Genomic DNA, 17634 nt, shown 5'->3' with positions numbered 1-17634 from the left:
GAGAGAGAGAGAGAGGCAGAGACACAGGCAGAGGGAGAAGCAGGCTCCATGCAGGGAGCCCGACATGGGACTCGATCCCGGGTCTCCAGGATCGCGCCCTGAGCTGAACCACCGAGCCACCCGGGTTGCCCAATTTCTTAATCTTTTGAAAAGAACAGTGGGTGCTGCCTCCCTGGCTCTTCCCTCTTGGAATGACTTCCCCTCCTTTGAGCTTGTCATCAACCCCAATGCTGGGGGTCACTAACCCCAAGGGGTGTGGAAATGACAGGCACTTTTAAGGCATGAATAAGTTGTCTATGAGGAAACGGCTCTCTCTCTGCACCGCCCCTCCACCACCGGGTCTCCTGGGAGCTCCAGCTGGAGCCCTGGGTCAGCAGGTCACCCCCCTGCACCTCCCATCCTTAGATCCTAAGCTGGAACCTGGCCCCTGGCCAAGCGGCACTCCCCAGGGCTTCCTCCAACCATCCCCGTTCAGCCAGGCCAGGGGCTGCACCTCTGGAGCCTCGCGGTTTGGATCAGAAGCATCACTGGGCTGGAAGGGAGCATGGAGGACCAAAGGTCTAAACCTTTTATGGAGGCGGTGCCTGCAGCCTGGGGAGGGAGAGGTGTCGCCCAACCCCCGTGTGCTGGCTGTTCACCTGCTTTCCTGAGGAAGGCAGATGCCATAGGCTGTCACTATTCGTTCCACATTTTTGAGGGAGACTGAGGTCTGGAGTCGGGGCAGCCAGGACGGTGCTCAGCTCAGTGGGGCCTCGGGTCCCCTGACTTCCCTGCTCCAGCGGCTCCATTTGCTCTTTGTGCAATGGGCTGTCGTGTTGCTCAAAGTGACAGAGGGCCTGCACAGTGCCTGGCACGCAGTCGGTGCTCTGTTCCCTTTGTTTCTGTATTCATTGCCATCCCACGATTTGTGCTGATGTTCACACAGAGCCCAGGGGTGGGGGTGCGGGGATGGAGGTGGGGGCTGAAGGAGCAGGATGCCCACCTGGGGACATGCACCTGGGCAGGGCAGGCGGGGCGTGTGGACTGCGAAGAAGCCTGTCCAGGGTGTTCTGTGGGGACGACAGCACACCCGGTTGTGTTTGTATTAATGATGCCATCCTTTGCGGAGCGCTTCCCATGTGCCCGGTCCTTTGCTGGAGGAAAGTCATGGGACTGGCCTCAACCCCTGCCACTCCCTGTCCAGGCAGGGGCTACCACTGTCTTCTTTGACAGATGGGGAACCTGAGACTCCCAGGAGCCTTAACACAAGGTCACACAGCTCTTTATTGCTGGAGTGGGGCCCAGCCTCCTGCCCCCTGCCCCATCCTGCCTCTCTGGGAATCAAGGGGTGAAGGCTATTTCTTCATCAGCAAAGGGCCTGTACTGAGGCCCAGGGCTTACCAGGAGTATGCAAAAAATGTTTGACACCTTAAACATTTGGCCCCAAAATATGAAAAGCACAGCTTGATGCTGAAATGGACAGATGTTCAGTTTTAAGCATCTACAAAATGTCACCTAGTATCACCCTCATTGTTAGGATTCTCTTACCTCTTCGATGCCACTGGCTGGTCTCCCTGTGGCTCTGTCTCTTATGGTCCATTCATCCCCTTAAACGTTCTCCTTGTTGACTCTGGGCTGGGAGGATGGCAGGGAACAAGGTGGAGGGTCCTTTCCCTTTGCTGGAGCCACGATCCCCCTGCTGGCCTGTCCCCTCTTCCTGCCTCACGGTGCTCCTCTCCTGCCGCCCTGGTCCTGCCACCCCAGCAGCCTCCAGGGTCTCTACCGCCTGGGTGTGCAGCTGAACGCAGATGAACTCTAGTGTGCCCACTGGAGGAAGGGCCCGGGACAAAGGGTGGGTTCCTATCATGAGGACAGGCTCAGTGCCAGAAGGCCTGTGTTTCTTTGCCAAGTGACTTAATTCCATGAGCCTCAGTCTCCTATTCTAGAAAATAAGTTGCCTGCCAACTACATAGGGGTGATGGAGATTCATAAAATACACCATTTGGTGAAGATTTAATATACTATACAAATAAATAGAAGTATTTTTTAAGTTATTTAAAAAATTTTTTTAGTTTATTTTTTATTTATTTTTTTAAAACTGAAGGCAAATCTTTAAATTGCTGGACTTTCTTATATGGGAGCAGAAAAATCTCTGTTCTCCCTGGCATGGTCTCTAGGATCTCTTAGATCGCTTTTCTCGGAGTTGTGTGGGAGATCTTTTCTTAACTTGAGCCAGGCGCACCCCACCCGGCTTCGCCACCTCCGTGCTGTGGTGTTGCCTGGATCCTGTGCTTTGGGACCTGGGTTCAAATTCTGACTACTTTTCACCCCTTTGGAGGGCTGGATGAGCAAGGATGTGCACTGCTCTTCACCTCATGCTAAGCACTTAACAATGTTAACTGCTCTTATAATTGTTATTATTATCCTTTTACTATACTTGTTTATATTTGTTACCACATTTGGGACATGCTAAAATATTATCATCAACGGCAAAAAAAACAGCGTGCCTGAGACCTTGGTCAGGCCCTCACGTTCCTCCTCTGCTGCCCCAGGAAGGGTGGAACTTTCTGGTTTTAGGAACTGGTTTTACAACTCTTTTACCGGGTGGCCCTCGGGATTGCCAGGTCATGCCCGTCCCACTTCATCGTTGGCAGGATCAGGAAAGGAACAAGCTGACTTAAAAAGCAAAGCATCGCTTGTCCTGAGCAGGTGCCAGGGCCGTGGAGCCAGATGCCCGGTGAGCACAGCTTCTTGAGAAGCAGCAAAAGCAGAGCTCATGTGTATCTGCTCCTCATGCCAGAGGACAAAGCTTTTCCCTCCAAAAGCCAAGGGGGAGATCCGAAAAGGATGCACATATGTGTTCCATACGTCATGTGCCTTTGCTACGGCTCCTAACCTTTGCCAGCTGGGTCATGCTCAGCTCGGAAGGGTCTAACAGTTCATAAAGATGTGAGATTTCAGAAGATTCCATTTTGCTGATTTATGACAGACTTTGCTTCTCTTCTTGAGCCTGGAGCAAGCAGATGTGAGCAGCACGGGGCTCTATGTGAGTTGTGTTGCTGAGAGCTGCCCCAGTGTTTTCCAGAGTGTGGTGCAGAGCTCCCAAGGGCCTTGCCCTGAGCTTAGGGGCGCCCTGAGCTTAGGGGCTCCCCGGTGATTTCAGACCCCAGATATTATTCACTCTGTAATAGAAAAAAAAGGAAAAGTAGCACATCGCAACCACAACCTCACAGATGTTATTACTTAGGATGATGAATATTCAAATTGAACAACTGACTTCAATGAAAGACCAGCATTAGGTAAATAATTGGTCGGGAGGTCTAGGGTATTATGTGCGAGGGAGGCGTGCAGTTATTAGTTAATCACATGGCTTTCCAATTAGCTACTCAAGACCCAAATCAGCTTTGCTATCTCCCCGTCTCCTTCCGCATCCCCAGCACCTGGTGTTGGATGGACATCATGAAGCCTCTGGCACGGCAGATCCCAGCTCTTCTGCAGGTGCCAGGATCCCATCCAGCATTACCTGGCACCTGAACTGCTCTGTGGCGTGGCTTGCATTTCTTCTCCTCCAGTTATTCCTCATTCTGGCACGTGGCTGCCTCCCGAATATTCTGCTATTCCTCTGCTCATAAATCTCAGATGCTCCCCATTGCCACCCAAACAGTAGTTTCTTGGCCTGACTTTTGAGACTTCTCCAAGCTGGCCTGGGCCCCAGCCGCCCAGGTGTGGGTCCGCAGCTCCACTTCCCGGAGGCCCCATCACACACCCTGCTGTGTCCCCTAGAACTCAAATGAGTTCTGGGACACTGGGGTGTGGCTGTTTGCCCAAATGGCTTCGCCCAGGAAGTTGTTGTTTCTGAAATAATTTCCAACTTACAGAAAAGCCACAAGAAGAGGAGGGTACTCCCATATTCCGTTTGCTCAGATGCCTCAATCGTTGACACTTCACCACATGTGCTTGGTTGTTCCGCTGTATTATCCTCTTTCTTTTTCTGGATCGTTTGAGAGCCAGTGGCAAACATGAAGCTTCCACCCTCCAAAGTCCAAGTCAAAGTAAATACTCCAGCATTCATTTCCCCCCAAGCAAGGACGCTCCAGCATGACACCAATACAGCCATGCACTCGGGACATGGATATGCCATGCCACCGTACACCTAGTCTTCAGAACCCGTTTAGACTCACCAGCTTGTCCCTTTTTGCATCCGATCCAGGATCCAGTCCAAAAGCACATGTCATACTCCACTGTTTGCTTGTGGACTCTTTAGTCTGGGAGAGTTCCTCATCCTCTCCTTGCCTTTCATGACCTTTAAGGGTATAGCTCTCTCATTCTGGAAAAAAAAATCCCTCAACCTTTGTCTACCCAGAGTTTTCTCGTGACCAGACTCTGGCTGGCCATTCCGCTCAGGCATCCCATGGAAGTGGTGCTGTGCTCTTCCCAGTGGGTCATGTCCCGGAGCACCGTGTAATGACCATCCCACCGCCAGGGATGGCAGTCCTGGTCGACACCTGGCCATGTTGGTGCCCACCTGGTTTCTCCACCGTTAAGTGGATCACCACACAATGTCCTTTACGTCTTTAAACCACCCACCTGCCTTAGTGCCCGTGGATGGCTGCCTGAATTGACCGCCACTCTGATGGTCCTTGAATAGTGACTTTGTTGTCATCGTTCCTCCTATGTTTCCAAGTTGGCCTGGTACTGGAAGGAGGACCTTTGCTTCTTCCCCCTTTGTGCCTTTGTCTGTCTTTATATCCTTGTGAACTAGTGGATTATTACTTTAGTGGGTTTTAACTCATTAGTATCTGTATTTTTTTTTTATGCCCCAGTAGTCCCAGGTTTGGCCAGCAGCAGCCCCTTTGAGGTAATTCTTAATGTCCTTTTGACTGACCTCTCACAGCAGAGAAAGTGGGGAAGTAGAGGTGTATGTGGGCACACACTTACCCCTACACCTGGTTCTGTGTTTATCTCCTACCACTGATTGCAGCACAGCTCTGAGCATGCTTTGGGGCCTAAGATCTTTCCTATATGCAAGTCCTCTGACTGTGAGGACCTGGGACCTGGCTCCCGTTACCCTCCATAAGGTTATTTTTCTGTTATTCTCTCTGTAGGTAACACAGCCCCTGCCCCTTCTCCCGTGAGCTTCCTTGCTCTGTCCAAGGGAAGAGAAGCCTGATGACTTTCCATCTGAACCGTCAGGGGCAGAGAAGGGAGAAGCTCTTTTTTTTTTTTTTTTTTTTAAATCTGGAAAGCTCTTTGCACTCATCGGTGAAGCACTTTGCGTGCCCCACCCCTTAGGGAGCCTTTCCAGATGGTCCCGCCTGCGGAACCCTGTTTATCTAGGGCAGTTCTATTGCTACCCTTCACGATTCTCCTTACTTTAGACTTTGAACTGGCCGTGCTCTTGAGTAGCCTGTCAACTCTGGAGTGTGCCATCCTGTTTCTTTTTTAAACCACTTTATTGAGGTATGATTGACATATAAAAAGCTCTACCTATTGACTGTCTGCGATGTGATGAGTTTGGACCTGAGTACACACCTGTGACACCCTCATTGCTATCAAGGCATAAACATGCCCATCTCCTCCCAGAGTTTCCTCCCACTCCCATTATTAGTATTAATTATCATTATTGTTTAGTGAACCCCATTAGATTCAGCCTGGGGCTCTTCCGGGAGCAGCAGATCCTGTGTGAGGAGCTGAGGTGCTGGCTTTTTAGACCAGAATGTGACTGCCTTCCTTTCTGAAGCCAAATCCTCTCTGCCTCCATCTCTGAAGGGAGGGTGACTCATGGCCCTTTGGAGAAGCACTTGTTGATGCAAGCGCCCCTCCCTGACATTCCAGTGGAAAATCAACCCTTTGCTGGCCTGACTAAATTTATAGTGGGCTAGTTCTGGCAGCTGGTGGCAGCAGCTGGTAGTTAAAATCTTGGACAGATTTTTTTTTTCCCCTGAAAAATATTTCAGTAACTCTAGTCCGAGCACCACCACTGGTAGAATTTAGAAGCCATTTATAGCCTTTTGCAGTTGGTTCAAGAGGAGCTGCTTTATAAGAATCCCTCCACCTACCCAGAAGTCAGCTTGGCCATCAGGAACATAACTGGGTCACTAGGCAGTAAGACAAAAAAGGCCTTCGAGCTGATGGTACAGTGTGAATTTCACAATTTTTTTTTAGAAGTTTCACATAGTTCAAGCTAACTTATGTGTATATACGCATATACTTATATTTTAAAATGATTATGTTGTATGGTTTATAAACCTGTTTCAGTGCTTATTAACTCTTGACCTACACACTGTTCTAACACCCTCGGCATATGTCTTAGTCTGTGCACGAGAAGCAGAGAACTGAGGAAGGAAAGTAGAGGGGAGTCAGGTGAGTTAGCAGAGGTGCTGGCTGACAGCCTGCGAGCGAGGGGCAAGACTGTGTTGGGAGAGTCCTTGGGGACCGTGCAGTCCAGTGCTTTCCTTTTACAGATGGAGAAGTCACCTGGCTGAGATCCCAAGGTGGGGCCGGTCTAGAATCCAGCCCTCTTTTCGTGTACAATTGTTCTTTTAGCACCGCGGCATACTTCCTCACTTATGTCATAGTCACTCAGGATGCTGATTGTGTGTCATTGAGAAAGCATTTCATTATGTGCAAGATCCTCTGTTCAGAAAATTCAGAGAAGTGTCCAATATGCTTTCAAACATTAACCCTCCCAAAGAGTTAAAATGGAAATGCCGTCCCATAGAATACGCAGGCAGATATCTCTTACCCCCCCAAATCCTCCCCTGGGATCTTTAGTTTTCCTGGGGGTGCCTGATGAGTAAGGCGTGGCTGTGCTTCTGCCTTGAGACGAGGCCGACAAGTCCAGGTCCTCATGTGGAAAATGTGAATACAGAAGTGGGCTTTACTCGGATTGTCCCATCTCTTAAAACTTGCACTGAGTGATATACAAACTGAAGGCATTCCCTTCACTTAAAATTATCCTTAAGTGTGCTTTCTTATTTATTTTGATTGTAAACACAGTGCACAGTCAGCCTAGAACTAGAAAGTAGAAATAAATCCAACAGGAAAAAGCACTCCTGGGGCAACTGGCCAGCTCAGTCGATGGAGCGTGCGACTCTTGATCTTGTGAGTTCGAGCCCCACCATGGGTATAGAGATGACTTAAAAATAAAATCTTAGGGGGATCCCTGGGTGGTTCAGCGGTTTAGCACCTGCCTTTGGCCCAGGGTGGAGTCCCAGGATCGAGTCCCACATCGGGCTCCTGCATGGAGCCTGCTTCTCCCTCTGCCTGTGTCTCTGCCTCTCTCTCTCTCTCTCTCTCTTTGTGTCTCTAATGAATGAATATATAAAATCTTAAAAATAAAAATAAATCTTAAAAAAAACGCCCATAATTTCACTACTGAAAGAGAATTACTATTAACACCTTGGCACACATCCTCCTCATTGCTTGGTACTCGTTCACTCTGCTGCATGCTTCCTGCACGTGTAGGTGTACATATAGACATATGTGCACACAGAGAAACATCGATACACACGTGCACATGAAACGTGGGTCATGCTACCAACAGCTTTAAAATCTCTTTTTAGTTCATGATGGACGCATTTATCTCTAGGTGTATGGAGATTTTTTTTTAAACAGCTGCCCATGAGTCTGCTCTACAGCTATGCCTTAATATGATCAGCTGTCCCCTGCTGTGGGACATTTTGGTTATTTGCAGTTTTTTTGTTTTTTGGGGTTTTTTTTTTTGCTGTTATGGTCACAGTTATGATCAGCATCTTTGCTCATACCCTTAATCATCTCCTTAAAATAAATTCTTGGAAGTCCAATGACTGTGTTGAAGGAAATAAACTCTTTTATGGCTTTCAGTGTGTGTTGCCAAAGCTCCTGGGTGATGTTTTTCCACTCAGGTTTTTTAATAGCTTTGGAAGATCACTAGTGCCTGTAGTTGAGGATTTTCCTCCGGGCTGGCTCCTTCTTTTCTTCTTGTATCCGTTTCTCTCTGATTCCTTGGGTGTGGTCACAGGGTTCTGGGATCCTGTTCTGGGGGATTTGGAATGGGAACCGTGCAAGTGGAAGGGAACATCACAAGGTCCATGGAATAAATAGTAAGGGTGTGGGCACAGGCATGTGCTGGTCTAATCATATTTAAAACATAGTTTTGGGAAATTCACCTTGGACCACCCCACCTCTCATTCATCTCAATGCCATGGGCAGCACTTTGTGGCAGAGCATTGGAGAGGAGTTTGGGGCTAATTCCTTGGCTTAGGATCCAGTCTCAGTCCTTCCACCTGGCCTTGGGGTCTGGATCCTGTCCACCCTGTTCCTTCCTAGTCTCCACCATCCACACTCCAGTAACAGTGACCTTTTGCATTCATTGATCCCAGATGCTAAACTCGTTCCTGGTTCATGGCTTTCAGGTATGTGGCTTCCTGTACTGGAGGCACACTTCCTTTCTTTTGCACTGAGGACAAGAGCCCCTCTGTGCCTCAGTTCCCATATCTGTAAAACGAGGATAATGAGAGTACCCACCTAACTGGGTTGCTGTGAGGATCATATGTGGTGAGGATCATATCTATGAGCACTTAGGCTAACAGATCCTAGCACATAGTCATTATCACTGGGCTGGCTGGCTGGCCTCAGTGTACCACTCCACAAGGAAATGTTCCCTGACTCCCAGTACCTACCCAGACCTCCTGGTTTATGCTCTTAGCCATCTGTCTCTCCTTCTTAGTGCTTACTGCTATTGTCACTAAATAAATCAGCATTAAAAAAAAAAAGTCTGACTCTTGCCTAAGACTAAATTCCCCTAAAGCCGGACCCACCTCTTTCTCCTTCACTATGTAAGAGTCGGTATGCGATCAGTATGTGCTCAGGGACTGAAAGAGACTGTCCTGCTACTTACTGCCCAGAGCCAAGTTCATCAGAAAGAACAACTCATGGTCCTCCCTGATGAACTCACCTGATTACCAAAGGGGTTTCCCAGTGGAGTGAGCCGAGGCATGACCAGTGTGTGACAGTGACCAGTGTCCCTCTGACCTTTCAAAGCCAGCTGCTCTTGGAGGCTGTTTGGTGTCCCCCTTCTCAGTGGATGAAGGGCCAGGATTGTTTTTAAGTTTTAAGTTTCAGGGTGCCTGGCTGGCTCAGCCTGTGACTCTTGATCTTGGGGCCCTGAGTTCGAGCCCTGCATTGGGTGTAGAGATACCTTAAAAATAAAATTTTTTTTTCAAATTTAAATGTAGGAAATTTTTAAAAAAGATTTTATTGATTCATCAGAGACACAGAGAGAGGCAGAGACACAGGCAGAGGGAGAAGCAGGTTCCCCAAAGGGAGCCCGATGTGGGACTTGATCCCAGGACCCTGAGATCATGCCCTGAGCCAAAGGCAGGTGCTCAACCGCTGAGCCACCCAGGCATCCCAAAAATAAAATCTTGAAGAAAATGTTTAAGTTTCTAATGCATATAGATCAAAACTTTAAAAAATGCAATTAAATGAAGTACTGGAGAATGAAAGGAGACTCACAGCCAGGGTTTCTCCGCCTGAGCACTATGACGCCCTGGGCCAGATAATCCTTTGCGGTGGGGCTGCCCTGTGTATTGTAGGAGGTTTAGCAGCATCCTGACTTTTATTATTAGACTCAACAGGCAAGATCACTCTATCGCGGGACTGTGCAGGCTTCTGAACACTGGCCCTGGGTTTCTGTGCGCGTCCTGGAAGGGGACGCGGCGCTCCTGGGCCAGCGCCACCTGGGGGCCACACTTGGAGGAGCAGCAGACCCGGCTCTTGCCGACAGGGGGGCCCTGAGGCCCTGCCCAGGGTCCCCGTAAAATGTGCTGTTGAAGCACATTGAAAACTTTCAGGAACATTTCTGAGCCTTGCTTTTTCCCCACTTTCCTCTCCCCAGGTCACATGTACCGGATGATGTCATCCAGCCAGCTGCCCTTGAGGACCTGGAACACCCACTGTTAGCTGCCCCTTCCCACCCTGGTGATGCCTTCAGCCCGGTCTCCAGGGATCTGACCACCCAGAGGTACAGCAGGGCCTGGGGCTGCATCTGGTGGTGGGAGCCTTGGCCCAGGCCTCGACACTGGCCTCCCTCCCTCCCTGCCACCCTCCTTCCCCGGTCCCCTCCCCTGCAGCCCCACCTCTGCAGAGGTCTGCATGCCCTTCCTACACAGGGCCCCGTTCTCACCAGGAAGACCCTGCCCCAATGGGCATTTTAGAGATTTGTTCCCTTGTGATCTTCAGGGGCCCCTATTTAAAATAGAAGTCTTCTGGAAGAGAGGACGTGCTATTTATACCTTGCCAAAGAATGACTTAGCTGCCTCTGACCTCCTAGGACACGAGCGGGGTCGGCTGCTTGTTTTGTCTTCTGGCAGTGGTGGGAGAAGAGAGGAGCCAGCCGTCGGATGGGGAAGGGGACCCGGTCTTTGTGCCTTTGCTTGGCTAATGAGTTAGGCCAGGCGGTCTTCCCTCACCTGCCCTTCATGCCCCAGCCACCCCACAGCAATCACAGATGTCCAAGTACACTGTGCATAACCCCACTGGCTCTTACTCTGTGTAAACCAGGCTTGCTCAGAATCAGCCTCAGGATTTGGCTCAGATGCCAGTTCATACACACATATCCTTCTCTCCCTAAACATACATGTTCCTCCCCACCCCACTCCTCTCTCTATATAAATACAGGTTTACTTAATGTGTGTGTGTATACACACACACACACACACACACACACTTTTCCAGTTTTATTGAAATTTAATTCACACATGACATCATAAGTTTAAGGTGTTAGACACAGACGTTTTAACTTATGTTTATATCACTAAAACAGTTCCCATTTGCAGTGTTGCATGGCACTAGGGAAATTGTGGTGAACAGGCACTCCCATTTGACCCCGACCTAGGAAGCTGGTGGGACATACCCTCCCTTAGTGAAGCCTGGAAGGAGGCTGAGATCATCCTTATCCCCTCATTTTATAAGAGGGAGCCAGAAGGGCAAGGGGAAGCTCTCTGAGCATTGGATGCAGGAGGACTTGGCTGGGGGGTTCTGTGGCTGCCGGAAGAACCAAAGTGCCCTTGGGGCTTGGTCAGTGTTTCTGAACACTGAGGCTGTATTTTATTTTTTGTTTTATTATTTATTTATTTATTTTAAAGATTTTATTTATTAAAAAAAATAAAGATTTTATTTATTTATTCATGAGACACACACACACACACACAGAGAGAGAGAGAGAGAGAGAGGCAGAGACACAGGGAAGAGGGAGAAGCAGGCTCCATGCAGGGAGCCTGATGTGGGACTCAATCCCGGGTCTCAGGGATCACGCCCTGGACTGAAGGTGGCGCTAAACTACTGAGCCACCCGGGCTGCCCTGTATTTTATTTTTTTAAAGATTTTATTTATTCATTTGACAGAGAGAGAGCACAAGCAGGGGGAGCAGCAGAGGGAGAGGGAGAAGCAGACTCCCCACCGAGCAGGGTGCCCAATGTGGGCCTCGATCCTAAGATCCTGGGATCATGACCTGAGCTAAAGGCAGACACTTAACTGACTGAGCCACCCAGGTACCCCTGGAGGCTGTATTTTAAATGATGTGTCCCGGACCTACAGCCACCATGTGGAGCATGTCCCATCGCGTGTCCCTGTATATCCTCCAGACACCCAAGGAAGCGAGAGGTTCTGTTACAGACCCCTTTGCCCTTCTATATATGAGCAGACTGAGGCTCAATTCCATGTACGTGTTCAAGGGCACGGAGCTGGTGAGCAGCAGAGCTGGGATTTGAAGCAGATTCCGCTTGCATGCCAAAGCCTGTGGTCTGAACTTCACTGGCTGTGGGTAAAGCCAGTTTTCCTCCTCTCACGACACTTGGGGCTTTGCCTGCATCACTGGTCTCTTCCAAGGCCAAGGAAGATGACGCATTGTAGCGAAGCTGTGTCACCTCTCACCATGACCAAGAATGATCACAGGGTACAGGAAGGAACCAGTGGGTAAGCACAGATCTAATCAGTGCTGAGAACTTGGCCAGCTTTCTGGCTTCATTCCCCAGTAGAGAGATTCAGGTGGAGTTCCATGAGCGGCTCTGGTGCTTGGCCAGTGTTATTGAACATGTGTCCGGAGTTGCATTGTCTTGGTTTTACTGGAAATTAATAGAAAAGAGGCAGTGCTGATAGGAGCAGGGATTGGTCTGGCTTTGGTCACCAGCTGCTTCCACACAATACTCCTTATTCGTTGCTTCCATATTTGCGAATTTGCCTCTTTCTAAGATTTATTTATAACCCCAAGGCCAATACTTATGGTTCTTTCATGGGCATTTGCGAACATGTGTAGAGCAGCAAAAAATAAATAAATAAATAAAAATTTAAAAAAATCAGAGTTGCCTGGGGCCCTTGCTCCCCACTGAGGTAGAGCAAGCATGGCCTTGTCTGAGAGCAGCTCTCATACTGTACACAAGTGTCCTTCATGGTGGGTTCAGGGCCACGGTTTCTGTAATGTACTTTTTGCTCATGCCCCCAAATGTCACGGTGAAGTGCTGTGTAGTGCATTTTAGTGCAAGAAGGCTGTGGTGTGCCTTCTGTTGAAAATCCTTCTGTTAGTTAAGCTTCATTTGGGCATAAGTGATAATGGTGTTGGCTGTGAAGTCAATGATGTACATTAAATAACGTGTTTTCACACAGAAATACACATAAAATAAGGGTACACATTGAACAGTTGACAAAAGTGTTGTGACCAGAGGCTTGCAGGAACGCAGCCCAGCATAACCGCTAGGAACAGAGGTTCAGAACTGGCTAATTCGGCATCTGTGACAACTTTATAGAATGTAGCCACTGTGAGTAATAGGAATCAGCTGCACCTGACCTTGTTGATCCAGTCCACAGGCTTAACTATGAAGGGCGTTCTGGGGGCGTGGTGGCTGCTTGTTCAGCTCAGCTGTGGCCCTATTGCCCCTCCCCACCCATGTTAGCCTGTTGGGGCTGCTGTAACAGAGCACCACAGACCAGGGGGCTCACAGATCTGGAGGCTGGGCGTCCATCTCGGTGGTTAGTGAGGACTCTCTTCCATATTGCAGACTTCTCACTGTGTCCTCATGTGAGGGAACAGGCTGAGGAGCTCTGTGGGGTCTCCTTTATAAGGGCACTAATCCCATTTGTAGGGGTTCTCAGGACCTAGTTACCCCCCAAACGTCCCACCCTTTAATTCCAGCACACTGGGGATAAGGATTCCAGTTTGTGGATTGAGGGAGACACACACATTCAGACAGAGCACCACCTTCAGATCCTCCTTGGTGTCCTGCTGAGGGTAGGGACAGGAGCGGCAGAGGGCCAGGCAGGGGGAGGCTGTGACAGGCCCTTCTAGAGGTTTGTTTCCCCAGGAGCAGTGTTGGTACTTAAAATTTAAGAAATGAATTTAAACTAAAATTTCAAAATTAAACTTAAATTACATTTTCAAAATTAAATTTCAAATTTGAAAATTAAATTAAAAATTGAAAATTAAAAATTTCAAAATCTAAGTTAAAATTTCAAAATTAAAATGTCAAGATTTAAGTTTCAAAAAAAAAATGTTTTAAGTGGGGCTGGAGGGTTTGCTTTAAGCCACTCTTGTTCCCTCCCTCCAGTTGCCTGTCAATTTTTTTGTTGCCATGTCCTTCCTTTACAAGACGTCTTCTCCCTGAATAGGGAAGAAGAGAGATGGCACCCCCAGCTCAGGCAATCCTCAGCTACAATGGAAGGGATTTGGAAACACCCCCTCTCTTCTGTTAGAGCCACTGGAGGATGCCAAAACTTGCTTCTTCCTCAGGAAAGAGCCTGTGAACCTGTTTTAACTGGTTGAGCTTCCCTTTTTGCCATTGGCTTCCCGCGGTCCAGACCTTTGAGAACATTCTGCAAATGACTGCATTGTCCATGGCCACTTATATTCCCATCTGTTCAGTATTTTCAAAAACATTTTTCAAGCCATATAATTGTTTAAATGCAACCTTCCAGCTGTACCACATTATTAAACAGAGGAGAACGGGACACTCTGGCTATGTCCCAGAACCTCCTGTGCTTTTCCGTTAGGAATCCAAGCAGAGGAGGGTCTCTCTAGACCTCGAGGCCTTCCCTGGGCACACCGCTGGGAAGCTGCTCACCTGACTCATGGCCATGGAGGCCAGACTTCAGTGTGAATCAGAATTAACCCGGTTAGAGCACAGGTGGCTGCCCCACTCTTAGAATTTCTGATTTGGGAGGTCTGGAGTGCAACCCAAGACTCTGCATTCTGGAAAGTTCCCAGGTGATGGTGGTGCTGATCTGGGGTCCACACCTGGAGAACCATGGGGTGAAGCAGTCCTGTCCCAAAGTTGTTCTCCTCCTTCTGGGTATCGACAGCTCCACAGGATTGGAGACATCTGCCCTGGCTGGTGGCTAAAGTTTCTGATATCCACCGTCGGACAGAGGAGCCAGGAGCAGAGGTGGCTCCTGCCCAGTGTCCGAGCCTCACTAGAGAGTTAGTTTTCAAGTTCAGAAACTTCAGAATTTTCTGAAGTTGAAAGTACAGGGGATTCACACTGACTTACAGCTTCTGTTTTTCCTCTTGCTCCCAAATCATGTGGTTTATTTTGGCGGCATCTGTTTGCACCAAAAGATTTTCAGCTGTGGGTATGCATGAGCGGGTTCAGCTGCCTCACAGAGCTTAGCTGAAGCTTTCCTTAAGCAAGTACCTTATTAAGAACAGAATGACAGAGTGAAATTTTTTTTATTATTATTTAGAAAAGGAATCATCCAAAAAATAAAAAAATATAAAAGAAAGAAAGAAAGAAGAAAGAAAAAGAAAGAAAGAAAAGAAAAAAGAAAAGGAAACATCCAGGCATACCTGGGTGGCTTAGTTGGTTAAGTGTCCAATTCTTGATTTTGGCCCCAGCTATGATCTCAGGGTCATGAGATTGAGCCCCATGTCTGTCTCTGCACTCAGTGGGGAGTCCACTGAGATCTCTCTCTCTCTCTTTCCCCCTGTCCCTCCACCCCGGCTCTCTCAAATCAGTAAATCTTTTTTTTTTTTTTTTTAAAAGAAAAGGGATTACTCAAAGATCCCTAAATAACAGAATTCCAAAAAAATTAGAAATAAATATCAGAATTCCTTTGTGCCATTTAAAAGGTATATGGTAAAGGAACATGCTGACAAATCCAGTTGATGTACCCGGTACCCAGTAGGCTGAGTAAATTGGGGTGCATCTCCATGCTTGGTCAGGGCCTTTGAGTTTCCAGTCCAACCGGCTACTATGAGGTAGAAGCACACAAATTGCCACCTTGGCAATGTTCAAATATTGACAATTTCATATTTCAAACGAACACAGGATTTTGTTCTTGCGTTTTGGTTTCTCATGGGCCTTGAGCAGCATTAACTGTGTAGGTAGATTTTTACTTTCTGAATAAAGCACTGAATCTTGGATATCTGAGGTCAGTTTCTTCTTGCCCTCTGCCTCCCCCTGTCTGTAACCAGGGCCTGGGAGGGTGCAGAAGGAATCCCACGCCAGGAAAGAGGACCCACAGAGCCACTGGTGACTGTAGCGACAACTAATGACCCAGATCAGAGGCCCTCACGTAGTTTTGGGATGGCGCTTATGACCTTTCCTCTCCTCACCAGACCAAGTTTTGCTTGGGTCAAGCTTAAATGTAATTTCCCTTCTCTGAGCACAGGTGTGCTCTGCAGAGGGAGGGAGGGTAGTAAGAACGTGCTAGGAAGGAGCTCATAGGCCAGTTCAGGGTTAACTGTGCGGAGCCAGCCCCCTCGCTGGACGTGTGAAGGTCAGCGATGTTTGGGGGCCGTTCACACTCTGGCCTGGGCTGGGTTTCACATGCTGGTTTATCTCAAGGGACACTGAAATAGCTCGATGGGCCTGCCTTGGGGTTTCCAGCCAATTTGCAAGCCTGTCTGGGCACCTCGGATTCAGGCTTTGCTGCTTTGCAAAGGCTGCGTGTCAGAGGAGCCTGCTGTATCTCCTGTCACCCAGACTCGTCTTATCAAAGCACATGCCTCTGCTGGCCTGCTCTCCAGTGCCCTGACCCACTAAGCTTAGCGCTCCGGAGCAGCAGCAGCCGAGTACTTTCTTCCCTCTAGCTTACATCTGACTTTCCACGTGAGCCGAGTCCTTGGCCTTAGCTCTCGCCCTGTGACGTGATCGTGTGCACTTGGGGGATTCAAGAAGGAAAAATCAAGAGCCTGCAAGGAAGGGTCGTTGTGCTAATACCTTCCAGATGGTGATATGAAATGGAAGATAAGATGCTGTCGCCCATCTGGCCCGACAGGACGTGGCGTGTTCGGTCTGGATCTTAGGGGTGTTATCACCCGCCGTGACAGCCAGGTCACTCTGTTGTTTGTCCTTGGACAGGGGCTTAATTTGGCGACTCCAGCTGATCTCTGAAATGCAGTTCGCTGTCAGGTGGGACTCAGAAGCCCTGACCGGGGAGTCAACAGGTGACAGTTAGTGACAGCATCTCACCACGGTGGGACTTGCAGGGCTGTCAGGCTGAACTGAGGCCCTGCATCGACATTGTCCGTGTTTCTTGGGTCCGGTGTGGGTGGAAACGGCATCCGAGGGGCTGGCTCGCCAGTTACCGTTTGTGAGGACCTCGGCAAGTGGCAAACTCTGACCACTAGTAATGGCTTTCCAGGGATCTGTGTCCCAAAGGATTCTAAGGTCCCGTCCAGCTGGACCTAGCAGGGAAAAAAACAATGCCACCATCAATAAGTCACATGTGTCTGCTGGAAGTATGGTGGCTTCTGTCTTCTGTTTGTTAACGCTTCTCTTTAACACAAAAGGCTTAAATTAAATCAACATTTCCGTCATCTTCCAAAAATATCAACATGCTGCGACTTTGAATGCAGCTTCTTTGTTCGTCCACTAAGGCTTGGGAAACATTGGTTAACTCCTTAAATGGGCAGAGGGGTCTCAGAGTGTGCCTAGGAAGGCCTTCACGTGCCTTACCCCGAGCCCATTTTGTAGGAGAAGAGATGAAGGCCAGAGAACAGACACGCCTGGCATAAGTGACACGAGAATACAGGTGTGAGGTCCTTGTCTCCGGGCCCTGGACTTCTCTGGGCTGGTTCGGTGCCCATCCAGGAGTTCCCCCTGAGGGCTGGCAGGGGCACTGGCCGTGGCTGAGGGCCCAGCTCCCTGACGATGATGTCTCGGGCGAGCCCCTGCTGGTCAGGGGGGCTACGGTGGACATGGGGGCTGGCGCAGAGGGGCTGAACTGTGCCCACCTGCTTCTCATCTCTGCTCTAGCAATGCTGCCCTCCGGCAGCTCAGGGGAGTGGGGTACAGAGATCTCCCCGCCAGGGAAGCTCTAGACCTTGGGGTCTAGAACCAGGGCCTGGCTTCATGGACATGCCACCCAGACAATCACCCAGGGCCCTGTGCTTATCTCAGTGCTCTGCTGTCACCGTCCTGAAATTCTCGATGCTTCTGCAACGTGGGGCTCTGCATTTTCATTTTGCATACACTTACATTCCACTTTGCTGGCAAATTAGTTGCTGGTCCTGCCTCAGACTCCTGATTGATTCTGATCTTCAGAATCTGGCACAGTTGTCCTGCTGTTAGTGGCCTTTGTGCTGGGGAGGCCAGGGAGGCAGGGAAGGAGCTGCTGCCATGTGTTGCCGAGCACTTTCCATGTCCTGGGCTCTGTGCTGGGGGCCAGAGAAGCCACAGT

General features: G+C 49.1%; 1 protein-coding gene across 1 annotated transcript in view; it reads left to right on the top strand.

Moving 5' to 3' along the window:
• The window catches only part of TACC2 (transforming acidic coiled-coil containing protein 2), a 219079-nt gene that overhangs the window by 91708 nt on the left and 109737 nt on the right, over positions 1-17634 (top strand). The window contains exon 7 of the mRNA XM_041730819.1: positions 9860-9985. Coding sequence (XP_041586753.1) covers positions 9860-9985 — 126 coding nt within the window. The remainder of the gene's footprint in view (positions 1-9859; positions 9986-17634) is intronic.

This window comes from Vulpes lagopus, chromosome 2, assembly GCF_018345385.1.
Source record: "Vulpes lagopus strain Blue_001 chromosome 2, ASM1834538v1, whole genome shotgun sequence".
In the NCBI taxonomy this organism is placed as follows: Eukaryota; Metazoa; Chordata; class Mammalia; order Carnivora; family Canidae; genus Vulpes; species Vulpes lagopus.
This window is presented reverse-complemented; position numbering and strand designations above follow the sequence as displayed.